At 38.2% G+C, this 26,401-nt stretch overlaps 1 protein-coding gene across 1 annotated transcript in view; it reads left to right on the top strand.

The window, feature by feature from the left end:
- Positions 1 to 26,401, top strand: part of LOC119529487 (UDP-glucuronosyltransferase 2A3-like) — a 48,901-nt gene that overhangs the window by 15,284 nt on the left and 7,216 nt on the right. The window contains exons 3-5 of the mRNA XM_037829927.1: positions 17,776 to 17,907; positions 23,659 to 23,746; positions 24,204 to 24,423. Coding sequence (XP_037685855.1) covers positions 17,776 to 17,907; positions 23,659 to 23,746; positions 24,204 to 24,423 — 440 coding nt within the window. The remainder of the gene's footprint in view (positions 1 to 17,775; positions 17,908 to 23,658; positions 23,747 to 24,203; positions 24,424 to 26,401) is intronic.

The raw sequence follows: 26,401 nt of genomic DNA, 5'->3' as shown, positions 1-26,401 counted from the left end.
AACATTGTTAAAAATGTCCTGTGGCTATCATTCAGGCAATGGATGGGAGGGCCAGGAAACTAGAGCTACAGAAAACTGGGAGACTAACAAGCATGATAGAGTTCTGAACAAGGCCATTTACTATGGTAGAGAAAAGATAAAGTTGCTTTCATAAGAACTTGGGTTAAATCCACAGAATGGTGCATAATAGGATCTAAGTGTTTAGGGTGGATATGGATTCTGTGAGAATTCCTGAATTTCCATTGTGGATGATATTTGGACACTGATGAATTTTACTGAGATAAGAAGCACTTGGTGGAAAAACTTTGAGCTGAGGATTATGAGTTCATTTTGGACCTAATCACTGTGAGGTGACAATGCAATTTTCAGGGGAAGTTTTCTATAAACTAATTGGTTAGTATAAGGTCTCAGTCTCAGCAGAGAGTTATAGAAATAGATTTTTTTTTTTTTAAATTCAGTTTTATTGAAATATATTCACAAACCATACAGTCATCCATGGTAGACAATCAACTGTTCACAGTATGATCATATAGTTATGCGTTCATCACCACAATCTATTTCTGAACATTTTCCTTACATCAGAAAGAATCAGAATAAGAATAAAAAATAAAAGTGAAAAGAGAATACCCAAACTGTCCCCCCATCCCACCCTATTTGTCATTTAGTTTTTACTCCCATTTTTCTACTGATTTTTTTTCAATTTTTTAACTTTGTTTATCAAAAGATTAAAAACAAACAGGCAAACAACAACCAAAAAAACCCCACAACATTTCAAACAAAGCAATGGATTAAGGAAAACAAATAACCTAAAATAACTACTTTGCTTCCAATATGTTCCTACCATACCCCAAGAAAATTAATAAACCATGTCCAAACAGAGGAGTAAGAAAAACAAATAATCTAAAATAACTACATTGCTTCCAACATGTTCCTACCATACCCCAAGAAAATTAACAACCCCTAAGAAAACAAAGGAATAAGAGAAAAAAAAAACCTAAAATAACTCTATTGCTTCCAACTTGATCTTACTATATCCAAGAAAGTTTACAAACCATAATCATTCCTGAGCATTCCAATAACATTGAGATTACCCTCCATAGTTTATCTGTTCTTATTAGATTATCATTCCCCCTCCACTAATTGGTATCTCTAGGTCCCCTACATTCTACACTATAAAACATTGTACATTTTTCACAGAATTCACATTAGTGGTAACATACAATATCTCTCTTTTTGTGCCTGGCTTATTTTGCTCAGCATTATGTCTTTTTTTTTTTTTTTTTTCAATCTTCATTTCATTGAGATATATTCATATACCACGCAGTCATACAAAACAAATCGTACTTTCGATTGTTCACAGTACCATTACATAGTTGTACATACATCACCCAAATCAGTCCCTGACACCTTCATTAGCATCCACACAAGAATAACAAGAATAATAATTAGAGTGAAAAAGAGCAATTGAAGTAAAAAAGAACACTGGGTACCTTTGTCTGTTTGTTTCCTTCCCCTATTTTTCTACTCATCCATCCATAAACTAGACAAAGTGGAGTGTGGTACTTATGGCTTTCCCGATCCCCTTGTCACCCCTCATAAGCTACATTTTTATACAACTGTCTTCGAGATTCATGGGTTCTGGGTTGTAGTTTGATAGTTTCAGGTATCCACCACCAGCTACCCCAATTCTTTAGAACCTAAAAAGGGTTGTCTAAACTGTGCGTAAGAGTGCCCACCAGAGTGACCTCTCGGCTCCTTTTGGATTCTCTCTGCCACTGAAGCTTATTTCATTTCCTTTCACCTCCCCCTTTTGGTCAAGAAGATGTACTCCGTCCCACGATGCCAGGTCTACATTCCTCCCCGGAAGTCATATTCCACGTTGCCAGGGAGATTCACTCCCCTGGGTGTCTGATCCCACGTAGGGGGGAGGGCAGTGATTTCACCTTTCAAGTTGGCTTAGCTACAGAGACAGGGCCACATCTGAGCAACAAAGAGGCATTCGGGAGGAGGCTCTTAGGCACAACCATAGGGAGGCCTAGCCTCTCCTTTGCAGCAACCGTCTTCCCAAGGGTAAAACCTGTGGTAGAGGGCTCAACCCATCAAACCACCAGTCCCCTATGTCTGTGGTCATGTTAGCAACCATGGAGGTGGGGTAGGCGAATACCCCTGCATTCTCCACAGGGTCCTCAAGGGGGCACTGCATCTTTTTTTTTTTTCCCTTTTTTTTTTTTTTTAACTTTCCCTTCTTTTTTAAATCAACTGTATGAAAAAAAAGTTAAAAAGAAAACAAACATACAATAAAAGAACATTTCAAAGAGACCATAACAAAGGAGTAAGAAAAAGACAACTAACCAAAGATAACTGCTTAACTTCCAACATGTTCCTACTTTACCCCAAGAAAGTTACATAATATAGCAACATTTCTGTGAACTTGCTCCTACTATATCCATCAGAAATTAACAGACCATAGTCATTCCTGGGCATCCCCAGAACGTTAAATAGCTTATCTGTTTTTCTTGGATTATTGTTCCCCCTTCCTTAATTGCTCTCTATTGCTAGTTCCCCTACATTCTACATTATAAACCATTTGTTTTACATTTTTCAAAGTTCACATTAGTGGTAGCATATAATATTTCTCTTTTTGTGCCTGGCTTATTTCACTCAGCATTATGTCTTCAAGGTTCATCCATGTTGTCATATGTTTCACGAGATCGTTCCTTCTTACTGCCGCGTAGTATTCCATCGTGTGTATATACCACATTTTCTTTATCCACTCATCTGTTGAAGGACATTTGGGTTGTTTCCATCTTTTGGCAATTGTGAATAATGCTGCTATGAACATTGGCGTACAGATATCTGTTCGTGTCACTGCTTTCCGATCTTCCGGGTATATACCGAGAAGTGCAATCACTGGATCGAATGGTAACTCTATATCTAGTTTTCTAAGGAACTGCCAGACTGACTTCCAGAGTGGCTGAACCATTATACAGTCCCACCAACAGTGAATAAGAGTTCCAATTTCTCCACATCCCCTCCAGCATTTGTAGTTTCCTGTTTGTTTAAAGGCAGCCATTCTAATTGGTGTTAGATGGTATCTCATTGTGGTTTTAATTTGCATCTCTCTAATAGCTAGTGAAGCTGAACATTTTTTCATGTGTTTCTTGGCCATTTGTATTTCCTCTTCAGAGAACTGTCTTTTCATATCTTTTGCCCATTTTATAATGGGCCGACTGTACTATTGTCATTGAGTTGTAGGATTTCTTTATATATGCAAGATATCAGTCTTTTGTCAGATACATGGTTTCCAAAAATTTTTTCCCATTGAGTTGGCTGCCTCTTTACCTTTTTGAGAAATTCCTTTGAGGTGCAGAAACTTCTAAGCTTGAGGAGTTCCCATTTATCTATTTTCTCTTTTGTTGCTTGTGCTTTGGGTGTAAAGTCTAGGAAGTGGCCACCTAATACAAGGTCTTGAAGATGTTTTCCTACATTATCTTCTAGGAGTTTTATGGTACTTTCTTTTATATTGAGATCTTTGGTCCATTTTGAGTTAATTTTTGTGTAGGGGGTGAGGTAGGGGTCCTCTTTCATTCCTTTGGATATGGATATCCAACTCTCCCAGCCCCATTTGTTGAAAAGACCATTATGACTCAGTTCAGTGACTTTGGGGGCCTTATCAAAGATCAGTCGGCCATAGATCTGAGGGTCTATCTCCGAATTCTCAATTCGATTCCATTGATCTATATATCCATCTTTGTGCCAGTACCATGCTGTTTTGGCAACTGTGGCTTTATAATAAGCTTCAAAGTCAGGGAGTGTAAGTCCTCCCACTTCGTTTTTCTTTTTTAGAGTGTCTTTAGCAATTCGAGGCATCTTCCCTTTCCAAATAAATTTGATAACTAGCTTTTCCAAGTCTGCAAAGTAGGTTGTTGGAATTTTGATTGGGATTGCATTGAATCTGTAGATGAGTTTGGGTAGAATTGACATCTTAATGACATTTAGTCTTCCTATCCATGAACATGGAATATTTTTCCATCTTTTAAGGTCCCCTTCTATTTCTTTTAGTAGAGTTATGTAGTTTTCTTTGTATAGGTCTTTTACATCTTTGGTTAAGTTTATTCCTAGGTACTTGATTTTTTTAGTTGCTATTGAAAATGGTATCTTTTTCTTGAGTGTGTCTGCGGTTTGTTCATTTCTAGCATATAGAAACATTACTGACTTATGTGCATTAACCTTGTATCCCGCTACTTTGCTAAATTTGTTGATTAGCTCTAGTAGCTGTATCATCGATTTCTCAGGGTTTTCTAGATATAAGATCATATCATCTGCAAACAATGACAGTTTTACTTCTTCTTTTCCAATTTGGATGCCTTTTATTTCTTTGTCTTGCCGGATTGCCCTGGCTAGCACTTCCAGCACAATGTTGAATAACAGTGGTGACAGCGGGCATCCTTGTCTTGTTCCTGATCTTAGAGGGAAGGCTTTCAGTCTCTCACCATTGAGTACTATGCTGGCTGTGGGTTTTTCATATATGCTCTTTATCATGTTGAGGAAGTTTCCTTCAATTCCTACCTTCTGAAGTGTTTTTATCAAAAACGGATGTTGGATTTTGTCAAATGCTTTTTCAGCATCTATTGAGATGATCAATTGATTTTTCCCTTTTGACTTGTTAATGTGTTGTCATACATTGATTGATTTTCTTATGTTGAACCATCCTTGCATGCCTGGAATAAACCCCACTTGGTCATGGTGTATGATTTTTTTAATGTGTCTTTGGATTCGATTTGCAAGTATTTTGTTGAGGATTTTTGCATCTATATTCATTAGGGAGATTGGCCGGTAGTTTTCCTTTTTTGTAACATCTTTGCCTGGTGTTGGTATTAGATTGATGTTAGCTTCATAAAATGAGTTAGGTAGTGTTCCATTTTCTTCAATGTTTTGAAAGAGTTTGAGTAAGATTGGTGTCAGTTCTTTCTGGAAAGTTTGGTAGAATTCCCCTGTGAAGCCATCTGGCCCTGGGCATTTATTTGTGGGAAGATTTTTGATGACTGATTGGATCTCTTTGCTTGTGATGGGTTGGTTGAGGTCTTCTATTTCTTCTCTGGTCAGTCTAGGTTGTTCATATGTTTCCAGGAAATTGTCCATTTCTTCTACATTATCCAGTTTGTTGCCATACAGTTGTTCATAGTATCCTCTTATAATTTTTTTAATTTCTTCAGGATCGGCAGTTATGTCACCTTTTTCATTCATTATTTTGTTTATATGGGTCTTCTCTCTTTTTGATTTTGTCAGTCTAGCTAGGGGCCTGTCAATCTTGTTGATCTTCTCAAAGAACCAACTTTTGGTGATATTTATCCTCTCTATTGTTTTGTTCTCTATGTCATTTATTTCTGCTTTAATCCTTGTTATTTCTTTTCTTGTATTTGGTTTAGGATTGGTTTGCTGTTCATTTTCTAGCTTCTTCAGTTGATCCATTAGTTCTTTGATTTTGGCTCTTTCTTCCTTTTTAATATATGCGTTTAGTGCTATAAATTTCCCCCTTAGCACTGCTTTGCTGCATCCCATAGGTTTTGGTATGTTGTGTTCTCATTTTCATTCGTCTCTATATATTTAGCAATTTCTCTTGCTATTTCTTCTTTAACCCACTGATTGTTTAGGAGTGTGTTGTTTAACCTCCAGGTATTTGTGAATTTTCTAAGTCTCTGATGGTTATTGACTTCTAATTGTATTCCATTGTGGTCAGAGAATGTGCTTTGAATAATTTCAATCTTTTTAAATTTATTGAGGCTTGTTTTATGTCCCAGCATATGATCTATTCTGGAGAAAGTTCCATGAGCACTAGAAAAGTATGTGTATCCTGGTGATTTGGGATGTAATGTCCTGTATATGTCTGTTAAATCTAATTCATTTATCAGATTGTTTAGGTTTTCAATTTCCTTATTGGTCTTTTGTCTGGTTGATCTATCTATAGGAGAGAGTGATGTGTTGAAGTCTCCCACAATTATTGTGGAAACATCAATTGCTTCCTTTAGTTTTTCCAGTGTTTCTCTCATGTATTTTGTGGCACCTTGGTTGGGTGCATAGACATTTACGATTGTTATTTCTTCTTGCTGAATTGCCCCTTTTATTAGTACGTAGTGGCCTTCTTTGTCTCTCAAAACATCCCTGCATTTGAAGTCTATTTTATCTGAGATTAATATTGCTACACCTGCTTTCTTTTGGCTGTAGCTTGCATGAAATATTTTTTTCCATCCTTTCACTTTCAGTTTCTTTGTGTCCCTGTGTCTAAGATGAGTCTCTTGTATGCAACATATTGATGGTTCATTTTTTTTGATCCATTCTGCGAATCTATATCTTTTAATTGGGGAGTTTAATCCATTTACATTCAACGTTATAACCGTGAAGGCATTTCTTGAATCAGCCATCTTATCCTTTGGTTTATGTTTGTCATATTTTTCCCCTCTGTCTATTAATATCCTTTATTGTACCCATACCGAATCTCTTTAGTACTGAACCTTTCTCCAGGTCTCTCTGTCCTTTCTTTGTTTCTCTGTGTGTAGGGCTCCCTTTAGTATCTCCAGTAGGGCAGGTCTCTTGTTAGCAAATTCTCTCAGCATTTGTTTGTCTGTGAAAAATTTAAGCTCTCCCTCAAATTTGAAGGAGAGCTTTGCTGGATAAAGTATTCTTGGCTGGAAATTTTTCTCACTCAGAATTTTAAATATATCGTGCCACTGCCTTCTTGCCTCCATGGTGGCTGCTGAGTAGTCACTACTTAGTCTTATGCTGTTTCCTTTGTATGTGGTGAATTGCTTTTCTCTTGCTGCTTTCAGAACTTGCTCCTTCTCTTCTGTGTTGGATAGTGTGATCACTATATGTCTCGGAGTGGGTTTTTTTGGATTTATTCTATTTGGAGTTCGCTGAGCATTTATGATTTGTGTATTTATGTTGTTTAGAAGATTTGGGAAGTTTTCCCCAACAATTTCTTTGAATACTCTTCCTAGACCTTTACCCTTTTCTTCCCCTTCTGGGACACCAATGAGTCTTATATTTGGACGTTTCATATTATCTATCATATCCCTGAGGTCCATTTCGATGTTTTCAATTTTTTCCCCATTGTTTCTTTTATGCTTTCATTTTCCCTTCTGTCATCTTCGAGGTCACTGATTCGTTGTTCAACTTCCTCTAGTCTTGTACTATGAGTATCCAGAATCTTTTTAATTTGGTCAACAGTTTCTTTAATTTCCATAAGATCATCCATTTTTTTATTTAGTCTTGCAATGTCTTCTTTATGCTCTTCTAGGGTCTTCTTGATTTCCTTTATCTCCCGTACTATGGTCTCATTGTTCATCTTTAGTTCTTTGAGTAGCTGCTCTAGGTGCTGTGTCTCTTCTGATCTTTTGATTTGGGTGCTTGGGCTTGGGTTATCCATATCGTCTGGTTTTTTCATATGCTTTATAATTTTCTGTTGTTTTTGGCCTCGTGGCATTTGCTGAACTTGATAGGGTTCTTTTAGGATTTGTAGACCAATTGAAGTCCTTATCTCTAATTTATCAGATCTACAGCTTCGTGGAGTACACTTTCTCTAACTAACCAGCAGGTGGCGTCCACGAACCACCTGTTCTCCACAAGCCAGTTCTCCCCTGCTTAGCCTTTTTGGTGAGTGGGGGAGTGGGTCTTGTGGGGTCCAATTGGTGTACCAAGCTTGCGTGTGTAGTTGGTGCTGCCTGCCCTGTATATGGGGCGTGTTTCTGGGCAGTCAGGGATGGGGGGTGGCTCTAACCATCAAATCTCCCTGGTGATCCTAGAGTTTTAAAGCTGCTGCAATAGTCTCATCCTTCAGTTCAGTCCTGCCACAGTTTGTCTCTGCCACTGACCCACAAGTCCTTGGTATTGGCGTATGGCTCCAGAGACTTGCAAGTGGGCCCCTCTTCCAGGCCGTGCACCCCGGGTCCTCTGTTGAGGGATGACTGTGCTATGTCACAGGTGAGTGCCGTCCCCCCAGGGCAGTTCTGGGCTGCTGGGCTGTGTAGGGAGGCTCCCAGTCTGCTGAAATGATGGCTGAATGGGGCTTTGTTAATTCACACTGCTCTACCTTCCCAACTCTGGGACACTCAGCTGAGGTTGCAGGGAAGGCTAATGTCCACGCCCAGTTTTGTGGTGTGTGCCTGTTATTTGAAGCACTTCCGTCACACTGGGTTGTCTGGGGCAGTTCTGGGCTATGGGGCTGGCGATGGGCAGGAGTGTTTCCTGTCCACCAGGATGATGGCTGTGAGCGGACACCCCCCTTTTCTTGGGAAGTTGTGGTGTTTAGTGAATTTTCTCAGCCACTGGATTATTGCGTTTTGTCTCAGAGCTCTCTTAGTTCTGCTCTTGACTTGACCTGCCCAAATAGTAAGTCTTTGAAGCTTTTTGTATTGGCTTCTTAGAATAATTGTTTTAGAAAAAGAAAAAAGGATTAAAAAAAAAAAAAAAGAAAAAAGAAAAAAAAAAACGGGCCCTCCTCAGAGATCTAATGGGTTATTGAAATGCTAAGAGACAAAGCAACCAGGGCCATTAAGGAAAGGTCCACAGGGCGGAGAGATCAGCTTTTCTTCGGGATTTGCATATGCGCCTCAGGGCCCTTCCCGTTTCTATGTTCACCAGAACTCCAAAAATCCTCCGCTTTTATTTTGGAGTTTTTCGTGTTGTTTTTTTTCTATGCCTGTCTCCTCTCTGCTGGGCTGGCTGCTCTCAGATTCTCTGGTGTCTGGTCTCAGTCTATCTATGGTTGGATTTTGGATCAGTAGAATGAGTTTCCGATAAGGGCTGCCACTGCACTTCTCCCTTCTCCTTCCCGGAGCTGACAGCCCCTCCTCCCACGGGACTGAGCCTGGCAGGGAGGGGCGCGGGTCCCCTGGCCGCAAAAACTTACAGATTTCGCTGATCTCAGCAGTTCGACGTCTTCATGAGTGTTGTATGAAGTATGCCCAAAGTCAGATTGCTCTGTGGTGTCCAGTCCCCGCAGTTCCTGGCTTTCTACCTACTTTCCTGGAGGAGTAACTAAAACATACAGCTCACCAGTCTGCCATCTTGCCCCGCCTCCAGAAATAGATTTTTCAGTGTAAAGTACAATTCATAGAAATGAGAGACTCAAATGTAGGATTGGCTCTTGTTATCATTGTGATTTTTTGTAGTGAAAAAGAAAATTTTGTGCTATACACCAAAGTATAAATGTAAAATGCCAGGTATGCTGGACAGTAACAGTACTGAAAATCAAAGAGAATAATATATAAGTATGATAAGAATACTGAACAATAGATAGTAAGAATACAGACCTTATTTACTTGGGCTGTGGGAAAATGAGCAAAATCTCTTTAGGAATATATCAGGTTAAATGTTCCCAGGAAAGGTCTTTATTTCCTTTTATGATCTGATGAATAGTGATGTATGAGGTTTCATTTGAGGATTCTGAATATCTTTTCCTTACTGGTGAAGTCATAGTTGTAAAACAAACTCTATTCACAGTTGGTATTACAGGAGATAATGAACCACTATCCAACTAGAGATAAAGAGATGTGACATTATCATGGCTATCTAGATCATCTCTTGTTACACACTGCTATGCATTTCCTTCAACCTTGTTCTAGTTTGCTAATGCTGCCATTATACAAAATACCAGAAATGGATTGTCTTTTTTTTTTAAATTTAGTTTTATTGAGATATATTTACATACCATACAATCATCCACGGTGTGCAATCCACTTTTCAAAGTACCATCCTGTAGTTCTGCATTCATCACCCCAATCTATTTTTGAACATTTTCCTTACACCAAAAGGAATCAGAATAAGAATAAAAATTAAAAATAAAAAAGAATACCCAAATCATCCCCCCATCCCACCCTATTTTTCATGTAGTATTTGTCCCCATTTTTCTACTCCTTCCACACGCTGGATAAAGGGAGTGTGATCCACAAGGTTTTCACAATCATACTGTCACCCCTTGTAAGCTACATTGTTATAAATCATCTGCAAGAGTCAAGGCTACCAGGTTGGAGTTTGGTAGTTTCAGATATTTACTTCTAGCTATTCCAATGTATTAAAAACTAAAAAGTGTTATCTATATAATGTGTAAGATATCCACCAGAGTGACCTCGACTCCATTTGAAATCTCTCAGCCACTAAAGCTTTATTTCGTTTCATTTCTCATCTGCCTTTTGGTCAAGAAGATGTTCTCAATCCCACAATGCTGGGTCCAGATTCATCCCCGGGAGTCATATCCTGCACTGCCAGGGAGATTTACACCTCTGGTAGTCAGGTCCCACATAGGGGGGATGGCAGTGAGATCACCTGTCAAGGTGGCTTAGAGAGAGAGGGTCACATCTGAGCAACAAAGAGGCAGTCAGGGGGAGACTAAGGCACAATTATAAGCAGGTTTAACCACTCCTTGCAGCAACAAGCTTCATACGGGTCAGCCCCAAGACAGAGGGCCCAGCACATCAAGCTGTCAGTCCCCGATGTTTGTGAGAACATCAACAGCAATCCAGGTGAGGAAGTCCAACACCTCTGCATCCTCCCCAAGGAACTCAGGGGATCCCTGAATATATATTTTTATACTCTACTCAAATTACTTTAGGATGTGTTGCTGCTTCATTCTAATTTGTAAAGACCCACCATAGCTCATTTCCTATTCAAAGTTCCATGTAATTGTGGTGTTTGAACAAACTGACTGTAGAAGTTATATTGTTTTGAAAATATAGATCCTACACCAAATAAACATCTCTTCCTTGATCTCACATGGAAGTTGAAGTTTTAACACACAGTCAGTTTCGATCTTTACCCTTTGGCCCGATTAGCTCTAGTCTTAACCAGATCTGCTTCATTAATATCTCTAATTGAAGTCTGTGCTCTATTTCAGCCTTTTCCTTTTTTTTTTTTTCTTTAACAGTTGCTGTATGCATTAATACTGGTATTCATATCTGCCAAGCTCTAGCTCTGAGTTTCATGTGTCACCAGATACCCAATGTTCCAGAGTCCAATTAGTTATACACTAAGGGATCAACAGCTCAGAGTTTGGAGATCGCCATTAAAATTCAGGAATAGATTTGACTGCTGTGAGAGCTTACAATCTAGGGACCATTTCAATAATCATTTCCCTGTTAGGCTGTGCTCTAAGATTCAATTCTGAGTTTACACATTGTAGTTAGTCCATATTGGTGAGGCATTATAGGGTTTGCCTTGGTTACTGGCTTCCTTCATTCAACACGCTGTCTACAGGATCCATTCACCTCATTGCATGGCTCACAACTTCACTCCTTCTCGAACTTGCTCAATATTCCATTGTATGCAGACACCACAGTTCACCATTCTGTTCCTCAGTGTTCCCTTAGGCCACCTCTACCCACTGCAAATCATGAATACTGCTTCCATAACATCTATGTGCAAATGTCCATTTATGTCTCTGATCTTGGATCTTCCAAATATATACCCCATAATGAGGTTGCAGAACCTTATGGCCCCACATACTTAGCTTTTTGTGGAGCCACCACAGTGTCCTCTGGGAAGGCTACACCATTTTGCCTCCTCATCAACAACAAATAAGTACACTCTCACTCCATGTTTTCTCCAGCACTTTTATCCATATTTATATTTTTTTCCTACAGTTTTATAGAGATCTATCACATAATATACAACCATACTATAATCAGTGTATAATCAGTTGTTTATGGCATCATCACATATTTGCACATGTACAACAACACTCAGTACTTGAAAATATTGATTATTATGAAAAAGACTTTTTTTGGTGAATAATAAAGAAGATAATAAAAATAAAAATAAAAATGTCATACAATAAAATATAATAGCAAGGACAGAAAACACCACCACTACCAAGAGTCCCATATCCCTCCCTTATATCCCCCTCTCATACACATTTAACTGTGGTATATTGCATTTGTTACATTTAATGGAAGCATATTGCAATGTTACTGTTGACCACAGGCTCCAGTTTGCTTTGATTATATTTTTTTCTCAAATACCGCCCCTTATTCAACATTCTGCATAGTTGACATTCATTTGTTCTCCCAGATGTAAGAATATTTTTATATTTGTACATTGAGAAACAGTCATTGGCCACTCCAGTTTTTGCCAAGTTATACAGTCCCAGTCTTCATCATCTTTATCTCTGGTGTCATACATTCCCCTATCCCATCTCTTTCAGCTTTACTCACAGACATCTTTCTTTGTTCCTTGTACTTACAATATTGTGCTACCATCACACAGTATTATGCTATCTGTTTCTGGATTTATGCAATCAATCCTGCTGAAGAGTTCTGTAGCCCTTCAGCATCAAATGCCTGATATCTACCCTCTTTCCATCTCCTGGTAGCCTGTTTTATCAGCTTTTAATTCTCAAAGTTTGCTCCATCAATTTTGTTGATTTTCTTGAAGAACCAACTTCTGATTTTGTTGATTGAATTGATTGTTTTCCTGTTCTCAGTTTCACTTATTTCTGCTCTGATCTTTGTTATTTGTCTCCTTCTGTTTGCTGTGGGGTTTATTTGCTGTTCTTTCTCTAGTTCCTCCAGGTGGACAGTTAATTCCTCAATTTTTGCTTCCTCTACTCTTTTAATATTGGCATTTAAGGCAATAAATTCCCCCTCAGCACTACCTTTGCCGCATCCCATAAGGATTGATACGTTGTGTTTTCATTGACATTTGCCTCGAGTTATTTACTAATTTCTCTTGTAATTTCTTCCTTTACCCACTGATTTTCTAAGATTATGTTGTTTAGTCTCCATATATTTTTGAATTTTACAATCTTCTGCCTGTTATTTAATTCCAACTTCATTCCATTATGATCTGAGATACTGTTTTTTATAATATCATTATTTTTAAATTTGTTAAGGCTTGCTTAGACCACCCAGCATGTGGTCTATCCTAGAAAATGTTACATGAGCATCCAAGAAAAATGTGTATCTTGCTGTTGTGGGGTGTAGTGTTCTATAAATGTCTGTCAAGTAGTTCATTTATCATACAATTCAACATCTCCATTTCCTTGTTGATCCTCTGTCTACATGTTCATCCATTGTATAGTGAGGTGTATTGAAGTCTCCAAATATTATTGTGGAGTTACCTACTTCTCCTTTCAGTGTTCTCAGTGCCTGCATCATGAGTTCTTGGGCACTCTGGCTTGGTGCATAAATATTTATGATTCTTATTTTTTCTTGATGAATTGACCCTTCTATTAATATACAGTGTTCTTCTTTGTCTCTTTTAATTGTTTTACTTTGGAAGTCTATTTTGTCTGATATTGATATAGTTACTCCCACTTTTTTCTGGTTCATGTTTGCATGAAATATCTTTTTCCACCTTTTCACTTTCAGTCTATTTTTGTCCTTGTGTCTAAGGTGAGTTCTTGTAGACAGCATATAGATGGGTCTTGTTTCTTAATCCATTCTGCTAGTCTATGTCTTTTTATTGGGGAGTTTAATCCATTAAAATTTAGTGTTATTACTGTAAGGACAATATTTCCTTCTGTCATTTTCTCTATTGGATATTATATGTCATGTCTTATTTTTTCCTCTCTCTATTTTTACCCTTTCTGATAACCTTCATTTCTACAGTCTTTGACAAAACTTTTTCTCCTGTCTTTTCCTATCAGCCTGTAGCACTCCCTTTAGTTTCTTGTATTGTTGGTCTCATATTCATGAACTCTCTCAGTATCTGTTTGTCTGAAAATATTTTAATCTTTCCCTGATTTTTGAAGGACAGTTTTGCTGGATATAAAATTCTTGGTTGGCAGTTCTTCTCTTTCAGTATGTTAAATATATTGTACCACTGTCTTCTCCCCTCCATGGTTTGTGCAGAAAAATCTACATAGTCTTATCAAGCTACCCTTGTATATGATGTATTGCTTTTCTCTTGCTGCTTTCAGAATTCACTCTTTGTCTTTGACATTGGACAATGTGATCAGTAAGCGTCTGGAGTAGATCTATTGGGGTCTATTCTGTTTGGGGTGTGGTGTACTTCTTGAATCTCTAATTTTCTGTCTTTCATAATAATTAGGAAATTCTCAGTGATTCTTTCTTCCATTATTCCTTCTGCCCCCTTTCCCCTTTCTTATTCCTCTGGGACACCCATAACACACACGTTTGTGTGTTTCATGTTGTCACTCAGCTCCCTAAGATGCTGCTCATATTTTTCCATTCTTTTCAACATTTCTTTCTTGCATGTGAATTCAGAGTTCTGGTCTTCCAATTCACTGATCCTTTATTCTGCCTGTTCAAGTATACGGTTGCATCCCTCCATTGTCTTTTCCATCTCCTCCAGTATGCCCTTCATTCCCATAAGTTCTGTCATTTGCTTTTTCAATTTTATGAATTCTTCCTTATGGTCATCCAGTGTCCTTCTTATATCCTTCATCTCTTTTGCTATGTCTTCCCTGAGTTCATTGAATTGATTCAGATTTGTTTGAGCATCTTCAATTAGTTCTTCCTTCAGTTCACTGATTTGATTTAGCAAAATTGCTTCACCTCCTGTATCTCAGTTGAACTATTAGTTTGTTCCTTTGGCTGATCCATGTTTTCTTGTTTCCTAGCATGGCTCATTATCTTAAGCTCTCTAGGCATCTTACTTTCTTGATTAGTTTATGCTGGAGCCTGTTTTCACTTTTACCTAGGATTTTCTTGTTGGTTGGCTTTGTTCTCTAATGCTTTGTGTTTAGTTCAGCTTATTCTAGACCTTTAACTTAGTTTCTGTTTAGTTGATCAGGATTTTCCACTTCTTGTTTTTCTGTTTCTTGTCCTGCCTCTATATAGCCTTTTTGTGTGGTGATCTCCTCAATATGGTCAGCTGCATTCAGATTTTCCTAGTCCAGAGAGGCCCAGGTCTCAGGAGGAGGGTATGGAGTTTCCTTGGGAATGAGTCCCTCCTTTGAGGCCTTTAGACTCTGTTCTTCTCTTATGCTATCTAGCAGGTGGCACTTGGCAGCTTACACTTCCCCTTCCAGTGTAAGGATGCATGGAGCCTTTAGTTCTCCAGGTCACCCTAATCCTTTTGGAGAAATGGCTGACTGAAGCTAGTTTCTGAATTCCAACCCCTGGGATCTGAGTTCCCAAAAGGGCTGGGAAATTAAGGTGTTTAGAGAATTTTCTCTGCTACTAGACTTATTGCTTTGTCTCTCAGAGCTATCTTAGCTCTGCTCTTGCCTGGGCCCAAATTGCAAGTCTTTGGGGCTTTCTGTAGTGGGTTTCTTAGACTAATTGTTTTAGAGAAAGATAAAAAGATTTTTAAAAAAAGGGCACATATGGACTATTTACAGTCCTTGCAGATCTAATGAGGTATTGAAATGCTAAAAGACCAGGAGTTGAGGGCAATTAAGGAACACTCAAGAAAGCAGAGAAGCTGACTTTTCAGACATGGGCTCTCCTTCCCTGGATTTGCATATTTGCATATGTGTCTGATTCTGTCTGAGCTCTGACCTTTTGTGTATTATGTTCACCTGACTCCAAAACGTCTCTGTTTTTATTTTGCTTTCTATTTTTTTTTTTCTGTTTTGCTAGCCCTATCTCCTCTCCTCTGGGCTGACTGGACCCAGGTTTTCTGGTGTCTGACCTCAGTTTATCTATGGTTGCAGCTTTTGTTCTCCCTCCTGGTTCCCAGCACCAATGTCCCCTCTTCCCTCAGGATTGTGCCTGGCAGGTCGGGGCACAGGCCCTTTGGCCAGTTGAACTTACAGATTTTGCTGATCTCAGCTGTTCCACAGATTCGTGTCTGTTGTATGAACTTTGTCCAATCTCAAATTCCTCTGTGGTGTCCAGTCCATGCAGTTCCTGGCTTTCTACCAACTTCCCCAGAATAGTAACTACAACCCACACCTCACCACTCCACCATCTGGCCCCACCCTCTGGATTGTCTTTTATAAAGGTGATTTATTTGTTTACAAATTTACCATTCTTTGGCCTCCTCCTTCCTTGAAGATTGCTCAGTGGTGTCAGGAACACCTCTGTCTGCTGTAAAGGCAGGCTGCTGACATCTTCTGGTCTCTTGATCCCCAGTTGTATTTCAGCTTCTCTCTCAGCTCCTGTGCATCCTTGCTTCTTTCTTCCAGGGCATTTTTCTCTAAGTGTCTGGGGGTCTTCTCTTAGTGTCTCCTAGGCAAATTTTGGGCTAGCATCTCTTAGCTTAGCATCCCCTTCTGTCCTTCTGTCTGCATCTCTATGTATGTTTGGGATCCATAGTGCCATGGAGATATTTTAATCAATGTTCTAACCCACAGTTGATTGAGTCGCGTCTCCTTGGAAACACTCAAACAAAAATTAATGTCTGTAATCACAAGATTGCCTTAGAGAATATGCTTTGTCTCTGGGGGGTATAATATATAAAAACCAGCACATGGCACCCCAGTCTCCTACTTCCATCTACTACCAATACATACAAACATACCACATGAAACTCATGATTGCCAAAAAAAAAAAAATAAATAAAAGAACATCACATAATTGATGCAAAAGGGGGAAAATTAATCCTTTTCAAATTCAATTTGCCTATTGATGTAGAAGTTTGGGCAGTCTGAATATCAGTCATGGAGTATTACTTTTCTGAATGATTTATGTAAGTCAATGAATACATAAAATAAAAATAACACTGAGTACAAAAAATAAAAGTAACACTGGGATATACTGAAATAAATATTCAAAATTCAACTGGCACATATGGATGTTTTATATACATTTGTACAGAACACATAAACACAGACAAACATCAAACACACACAGACATTTGTCTGGAATAGATGATTCAAAAGAGTAAACACCAATTTCTGGGGCTTCAGGGGTGTTCCCTTAATGTTAAGCAAGCTGATAAATGGCACTCTGCTTTCACCTCATATATTACCTCTCCCCCAATAACTATAACAACTGTAAATTGAGAAACATGATAACTCCAGAGAGGCTACAAACACTTGCAAAGGGAATATGACACATATATAGAGAGTGGCATTCACATATTTTATGATGTGAAAGACTCTAAACCCAGAAGCTAAATGCCAAACTTGCACATGCAAGCGGTGACACAGGAAATAAGATGTCAGTTATGGGATAAGGCTGAAATTAAGGCATGAAGCCAGTATTCCACTCAGGTGAGTTTTATATATTGGGAGGGCAAGGAAGCATTGTCTCACAACATTTTTTTGTGGTGTAGCAACATTAACCTTATTATTCTCTTTTAAATATGTTATTATATATTTCATTTCTAACAAATTTCTCCTTAGCCTAATTAATCAGGGAAAGTGTAAACTTGAGAAAAATAATCCTGAAACTCTGAAAGGAAAGATGATAAATTTGTTAATAATTTATTGGATGAAAAGTGGATTGCTAATAATTCCAGAAGCCCACTTCAGGACCCTTCCTTGGGCTTGCTTCCTAGTAATATTTTTACATGTTTACAAACAACTCGGCTGTTTGGTAAATTTAAACCTGGGGGATAACATTGTCTATCCCCCAGGAGATAATAGCAATAGGTGATAAAGTGTTAGCCCTTTATCACCTATTGCTTTTGTATAATCATTTCATTTATTACCTTTCCTAATAATCACTGATTATATATTTAAGCCCTAAGTATCAGGATATATTTCTTCCTAAAGAAATTAGATGCTTCTACTTTTAATAGAGCCTCTCTAACAATGGTTTTTACATGTTGCTTGAATCTTCAAGTTAAGAAATATAGGTGACCTTTATTTTCTTTTCTTGGATGCTGTGCCTTTGTAATAGAGATTTTTTTTTTTTTTTTTTCCTGCAGGAAATGGAAGAATTTGTCCAGAGCTCAGGTGAAGATGGTGTTGTGGTGTTTTCTCTTGGGTCAATGGTCAAAAACCTCACAGAAGAAAAGGCCAATCTCATTGCCTCTGACCTTGCACAGATTCCACAGAAGGTTAGTTCAACTGCTTATCTTGTGGACATTGCTTTAGTTTCCTAAAAATTACCACTTTTGTTTAAATTTCCAATATCATAGTCATCCTTTCCTTCTAAGGCCTCATCCAAGTACCTTTTGTATTCATATTTTTACCAAAAGCCTCTGAAGCATTTTAGGATTTTTCTAACAAATACATCATAGTTCTTCTAGCCTTTACCCATTATCCAATTCCAAAGGCATTTCCACATTTTAGGTATTTGTAATAGCTGCAACCTACTTGTTGGTATCAAATATTCTTTTAGATTTCTGCTGTGAAAACAAATACCATGCGGAGCTAGGATGCTGGCATAGAGAGGAGTGGAAGACTGTTAGTCCCCCCCCCAGAACAATTCATAAATGACCAAAAAACTAGTAAATAACCTGGAATAACTTCTGGGAGACAAACGTGACTGTCCACTCATCATCCACCAACCTGAATTGGGAGGAATGCCAGAGATTGCAGCATAAAATCTGTAAGTAAAACTGTGGACCCGCACTGAAAGCCAAGAGCCGAGAGCCCCTCCCTCACAGAAGCCTCGCAGTGCTAGAGAGCAGCAGTCTCTCAGCCCAGCTCCAAGTGGGGTTTTAATGTTAACTGCTCAATACAGACAGTGAATCCTCAACAAGCAGACAGAGGCTTTTGGTGACAACTGACCTTGGGAGAGTCGGGGAAACACATATTTCTCAGGACAGGGATCCCAGAGGATCGGGTGCTATCTCTGGCTGATGGGTGAACCTGGGAGCTTTTCTGTCCATTTCTCTCTCTATGGAGAAATCCTCAGCCATTTTCAGCCAGCAGCACTTTGCAGTAAAGACAACCTCAGCCATTTTAAAATCAAAACACTTTGATTAGCAGAGTCAGAGAAACAAAGAACTTATTGATATGCAACTGACCTCTCTGGAGGGGGCATAGCTTCCCAAGAGGAAAGGGAGGGGCCCAGCTCTACTCCCGCCTTTCTGGAACCAGACCCCAAAGCCTGGGGGAGGAGAGCCACAGGCCATACCCTCTTACACCTGCCAGTGACAGGCTGACAGGTCCACCTGCTGGGCAGAAAAGCAGAGGTGTATCAATCCTCTTCAGATAAACCATCAGGGAAACCAAATACTGAGTATCACCTCCTTCTGTAACCTGAGCCTGTTCTTGTCTGGGAAAACCTGATTGGGTTGGCCTAGGAGGTCAGATGCCTAGACAACAGAAATCGACAACTTACACTAAGAAAAACGAAGTTATGGCCCAGTCAAAGGAACAAACGTACACTTCAACTGAGATACAGGAATTCAAACAACTAATGCTAACTCAAATCAAAAAGTTTAGAGAATATTTCGCAAAAGAGATAGAGGCTGTAAAGAAAACACTGGCAGAAATCGAAAGTTCAAAAAAACAACTAGTAGAATCTATGGAAATGAAAGGCACAACACAAGAGACGAAAGACACAATGGAAACATACAACAGCAGATCTCAAGAGGCAGAAGAAAATACTCAAGAACTGGAGAACAAAACACCTGAAAGTCTACACGCAAAGGAACAGATGGAGAAAAGAATGGAAAAATATGATCAACGTCTCTGGGAACTTAAAGATGAAACAAAGTACAAGAACGTACATATCATTGGTGTCCCAGAAGGAGAAGAGAAGGGAAAAGGGGCAGAGGCAATAATAGAGGAACTAATCAATGAAAATATCCCATCTCTTGTGAAAGGTATAAAATTACAGATACAAGAAGTGCAGCATACTCCAAACAGAATAGATCTGAATAGGCCTACACCAAGACACTTAATAATCAGATTATCAAATGTCAAAGACAAAGAGAGAATCCTGAAATTAGCAAGAGAAAAGCAATCCATTGCATGCAAAGGAAGCTTAATAATACTATGTGCGGCTCTCTCAGCAGAAACTATGGAGGCAAGAAGGAAGTGGTGTGATATATTTAAGATACTGAAAGAGAAAAACTGCCAACCAAGAATATAGGATATTTGCAAGATATAGGATATTATATCCAGCAAAGCTGTCCTTCAAATATGAGGGCGAGCTCAAAATATTTTCCAACAAACATTCAATGAGAGACTTTGTGAACAAGACACCCTCCCTACAGAAAATACTAAAGGGAGCACTACAGAGTGATAGGAGAAGACAGGAGTGTGTGGTTTGGAACACAATTTTGGGAGATGGTAGCACAGCAATGTAAGTACACTGAACAAAGATAACTATGCATAAGGTTGAGAGAGGAACGTTGGGAGCATGTCAGACACTGAAGAAAGGAGGAAAGATAAAGAATGGGACTGTGTAACTTGGTGAAATCCAGAGTGTTCAACAATTGTGATAAAATGTACAAATATGTTCTTTTATGAGGGAGAACAAGCAAATGTCAACCTTGCAAGGTGTTAAAAATGGGGAGGCATTGGGGGAGGGATGCAATCAACATAAACTAGGGACTGTAACTAACAGGATCATTGTATTATGCTTCCTTTAGTGTAACAAAGGCAATATACCAAGATACATGCGGAAAAGAGTGGGGGGATAGGAGAGGCATGTTAGACACTTGACATTGGTGGTGTTGTGTGACTCTTTACTCTACTTTGATTTAAGGTTACTTTTCCTTTCGCTACTTCCTAGCTGTCATTTTTTTTTCCTCTTTCTTTTGCCTCTCTACCTTCTCTGACTCTCCATCCTGCCTTGTGGAAGAAACGTAGATGCCCTTATATAGATAGTGCTAAAGGTGGTGAACAAATAAATATGGGACCATACAGAAACCACTGATTATTCACTTAGGATGGAATGTATGGTGTGTGAACAAAACCATCTTAAAAAAAAAATGGGTTGATGACAAATCTTCAAGGGCAATATACTGAATGAAATAAGCCAGACACATAAGGACAAATATTGCAGGGTCTCACTGATAAGAACTAATTATAATATGTAAACTCATAGACATGAAAATTAAGGTACTAAGATACATGACAAGGCTTAGGAGTGGGGAGCAGTTGCTTAGTATGAGCAGAATATTCAACTAGGATGAACTTAAATGTTTGGAAAGTAACAAAGGTGTCAGTAGCAAGATGTGAGAATAACTAACAGTGCTGAATGGTGCATGAATGAAGTGGAAAGGGGAAGCTCAGAGTCATATATGTCACCAGAAAGGAAAGCTGGAAGTCAAAAGATGGGAATGTATAAAACTGAATTCTATGGTGGGCAATGTCCATGATTAACTGTACAAATGCTAGGAAACTCTTCCATGAACCAGAACAAATGTACGACAATACAACTAGAAGTTAATAATAGAGGGGCATGTAGGGAAGAAATATATACCCATTGCAAACCATATACTGCAGTTAGTAGTATTTCAACGTTCTTTCATAAACGGTAACAAATGTACTATACCAACACTAAGAGTAAACAATTGAGGGGAGTTGGTTAGAGATATGGGAAGATTCGAGTTTCCTTTCCTTTTTTTTTTTTTTCTTTTTTTTTCATCTTTCACTTTATTTCTTGTCTGGATTAATGAAAAGGTTCTAAAAATTGAACAAAAATTAAGTGTGGTGATGGATACACAGCTGTATGAGGGTACCAGGGGCAACTGATTGTACACTTTGGATCTTTGGATAATTGTAGGTATCTGAACAATCCCAATAAACATTAAAAAAAAAAACAACAACCATGCAGTGACTTAGATTAGCAACAGGAATTTATCAGATCATGATTTTGAGGCTAGAATTCCAAATAAACATATCATCAAGTGATGCTTTTCTCCCAAATTACAGGCATTCTGGGGCTAGCTGTTGGCAATTCTTGATCCTTGGCCTTTCCATCATATGGCAATGCATATGGTATCCTCTCCTGGTTTTTCTGGGTTCCATTGTCTTCCAACTTCTTGTAGTTTTCCCTCTTTCTCTCTGAATTTCATTCTGCTAATAAAGGGCTCTAGTGATAGGATTAAGACCCATTCTGCTTAGACTGGCTACACCATAAATGAAGTGCCCTTATCAAAAGGTCTTATTTATAGTGGGTTCACCCCCACTCAACAGGTAAAGAACATGTGTCTATGAGGTGCATAGCTCCAAGTCAGCACAGGCTGCTATCACAATTGCAAGGAGAGTGTGGTCACGAGTGCTCCTCTGAGATGAATATGGGAACTCACAATAGAATTTTCATAACTAGAGAGTGTATTAAGCAAAAATTCATTAAATAATAATGCAGTGTTTTTAGGAAAATTTGATCATTTGTCTACTCAGTCTCAAAATTACTGGAATATGTATTTTTGTAGTCATGTATTTTAAAGCAATAGACTTGAAAGCATTAGGCTCCCACTATCATTTCAGTAATTGAAAATAAGGCCTGAGCTCACAACTCACAAAAGTTCTGAGATATTTTAGCTCCAAGTTCTGGGAAAGGGAGTGCTAAAATGACTAAAAGTGGAGAGGAATATTTTCATGAATGTACTCCACTTCTCTAGGCATTCTTAAGACTTTACCTAAGTACAGTAGGGTAAAAAGTAACAGTCTAGAATCATTTAATCTTTCTGCGTAGAGTTTTCTACAATCAAAAATCACGTAAAATCTTAACCTTATCATAAATCAATATGCCTTTTATTTCTTATGATATTCAGTTAATATTAAATTGTTGCTACTACATTTCTAAATTTCAACACATTGGATACCGCTATTCATAGAATATCCAAGGGCTCTTTTTATTTCTATATTTTGTTAAAGTACATGAAATTCTATGAGAACAAATAGGCTAATTGAGTATGTTAAAACTGTGAATTTGTGTTTAAATATCTTCAGTTAATGGTATCGGACATTTATATCTTTATTATTTAACCTGAAATTAGTCTAACAGACTTTCCAAAGATTAAAAAGCATAAAACAAAAAATTCATATCCTAATAAGAAACTTCACAAAACAATGGAATGAAAGCAAATCCCTGCTTTCATTTCTGCTTAATTTATTTTAAAGATTATAAAGGAAAGGAAGCAGGAAAGAAAGAAAGGAAGCTGGGGGTGGGGGATGGGGAGGCAAGGAAGGAAGGAATGAAAGAAAGAGAGGAAAGATGGGATTAAGGTAGAGGGAAAGAAAGGAAACCATTCATGCAAATGAAGCACAGAAAATAAGAAACAAATTGTATTTATTAAAAACATTAAATTTGAAATGTGAGCATGGAACAGTGGCAGTGACATATATTTACAAAAAAATTATATTGTCTTCAATAAATTTTAATGCCCAACACTGATTAAAATGTTCTTTTTTCTTTTCTAACATGGCTCCTATAATCCCATTACCCAAAACTCTTAAATTATAATTGCAAAATGGTTCTGTGAAAAATCACTAAAATTGGAACATCAGACTGTGTATGACCCAGTGACTTAAATTTACAAATTCTTGTTTTCTGCAATAATTTATCTCTATGCTTTGATTAAACCAGTACTAATTTATTTTATCTTTCCTCACTTATATAATCTTACTACCCAAATATTTTAAATTACTTTAAAAAATAGCTATAGTATATAAAAATACTATACCTAATAGAACATTAGTAATCCATTAAATAATAAGATGTGTTCAAACAATCCTACTAATTCTTTCACTGTTTGCAAAGAACCCATTTTATAACCCCTTCTCATATACCACCTTATGTACGATAAGAACTGTGATTATGTGATTTTTAAATGGATCTGAAGCCTTAAATGCTATCATTTGGGGTTTTATTTGCAAAATAAATTCATTTCCTCCCACAGGTTTTATGGAGATACAAAGGAAAGAAACCAGCCTCATTAGGAGCCAATACTCGGCTCTATGATTGGATGCCCCAGAATGATCTTCTTGGTAAGGTTATGAGGAGGAAAAGCTATAGAGTTGCATGAGGGACAAATTGAGTAACTATTTAATAGCAAAGAAATTAAAGACATATTTAACAATTGCTAAGTTTCACACTTATTTCCTGTTTTCAAGTACATATAATAAAGTAATTGCCCATTAATTTTATAGATTCATGTTACCTCTGGTTGACTTAAGTGTGTGTTCATTACACTTCAAGATTTAGGCTCAGTTCAGATCGCATCTCTCCAGTAAAACCTTCCTGACCATGCAAAGGTGTTAAGCCATTCTTATCCAGACTGAAATTTTCTGTTAGAAATGTGACATGTCCTTAGCTTTTATAGAAAATTCTTCCTTCTTGAGTGATTAATCCTGTTGTTTTTTCTTTCCCTGCTGTCTGTGAAATAATGTAAAAATATTATAATAAAATTCTTTCCAACTTCTCACCTCCCCACCCCCAAATTAGGTCATCCCAAAACAAGGGCTTTTGTCACTCATGGTGGAACAAATGGGATCTATGAAGCTATTTATCACGGGGTCCCTATGGTGGGAATTCCCCTCTTTGCTGATCAGCCTGATAACATCGCATACCTGAAGGCCAAAGGAGCAGCTGTGGATGTGAACTTGAACACAATGACAAGTGCAGATTTGCTCAGAGCTTTGAAAATAGTCATTAATGAACCCTCGTAAGTACAGCTGCTCTCTAAAGGGTCACCACTGATGTGTTAAACTTCATGTTAGAAAATGCCCAGTGTTAACATTGAGGATGTTCTGAAGCACCCTCACCCCTCCATCCCTTGCCAGGCCCACACTGGGCTCTGGAAATGCTGGAAATGCAGCCATGAGCATAGTCCAGGCTGGGCTGCCCTGTGAGAACTGTTGTCTGCTTTCAAAGTAAACAGTAATTTCTGAGATGTACGTGCAGAGCCCTGAGATGGGATGGGACCAACCCAGCCCCACCCTCTCCTGGCCACTAGGGACCTAATAACCTGGGGATCAGGCACAGCAGGACCCCTGCTTCAGGCTCCACTTCTCTGGAGGCTTCTGGCACAGTGTACCCCTTCTCATAGCCCAATGCTGCAGATCTGTGCATAGCCACAGAAACACTCTTCAGTGAGGGCTTATTCAGAAGTCTGGTGCATTAAAGTATCCGTAATTCATAGAGACAGATGGTTGCTCTATAGATGGAGAGTTAGCGGCTCAGATCCGCCACCCCCCACACTTCCTCACTCTCCCATCCCCCCACCCCTGACTGGGCTATGACCAGCTCCTCAAGGAGGTTGCAGAGCCCTCAGTCCTCACCTTCCTGACTCAGAGAGGGAGCATGTGCCAAACCCTGGGGCTGAACTGACAGTTTTGGGCAGGGAGATGTTGGCTTACATGGCTCCTCACCTGCAGGCCCCCAGGCTTACCCTGACCCCCAGGTTACACAGTCCCTTGTAGCTTGAAGTCCTGGTATGTGAGCAAAGCCTCCCTTAACAGGAAAGAACAAAAAAAAGATAATATTTTCAGTCTATTCTTTAAAGAAATATTTAACTTTTGTAAATGTTTTATTTTCAAATAACCACCATAATATGACAAGTATAAAAATCACTTTCTTGTTCAATCCCCAAACTAGGTTCTTTAGTGAATTGAAATAAAAAGATGATGACCTCATATATTCCATGAAAGTATTTCTCTAAATAAATATATAATGTTATGGCTTATAGAAATTCTCAGTTTTTTTTTTCCAGAGAGATGATTATTTTGTAAGCTTGTATGTATAATTTACACATTATAAAACATTTATTAAGGACAGAAAAGAAAGAGATTATTTTCCTGACATTAGCAATTCTAAAATGATCATCATTGACACAAAGTATAAACCATTCACCCCTATATACATAGTATGGGCAGAGTGGTAACTATTGGTTTAGTACTCTATGTGAACTTTTAAAATAAGATTTTAAATATAATATCATTTGATTTAACTGAAAAATAAATTCAAATGAAGCTATAAGCTTTGTTGAATTTTAGATAGATCTATTTATTCTTAAGTTTCCCTCTTGAAGAATTCCCTGAGAATTAATACGGTGTATGTATATAATCTTTTGGGTCATTATTTTTACCTATGCATTTTAAATTTAGTCATTATCATTTAAATCACTACTATGGAAGCAATATTATTCACAATTTGTATTACTTATAAGACAATTTTTAAAGATGTTGGTCCAGTTTGCTAATGCTGCCATTATGCAAAATACCAGAAATGAATTGGCTTTGATAAAGGGGGTTTACTTGGTTACAAAGTTACAGTCTGAAGGCCATGAAAATGTCCAAATGAAGGCATCAACACAAGTATACCTTCACTGAAGGAAGGCCAGTGACATCTGGAAACCTCTGTTAGCTGGGAAGGCACATAGCACGTATCTGCGGATCCCAGGTTGTGTTCTAGCTTCACTCTCAGCTCCTGTGCATTCTTTAAAATGTCTCTCTTGGCTGTAGCACCTCCTTCTGTCTGTGAACTCTTTTATAGGACTCCAGTGATTCATTTAAGAGACTCACCCTAAATGGGTGGGGTAACACCTCCAAGGAAATTATCCAATCAAAGTTCTTGCCCATAGTTGATTGAATCATATATTCATTGAAACACTCAATCAAAGGATTCCAATCTAATCAAAACTA

The sequence above is a fragment of the Choloepus didactylus genome, chromosome 3, assembly GCF_015220235.1.
Source record: "Choloepus didactylus isolate mChoDid1 chromosome 3, mChoDid1.pri, whole genome shotgun sequence".
NCBI lineage: Eukaryota > Metazoa > Chordata > Mammalia > Pilosa > Megalonychidae > Choloepus > Choloepus didactylus.
Note: the sequence above shows the minus strand (reverse complement) of the source record. Positions and strands in the feature narration are given on the sequence as shown.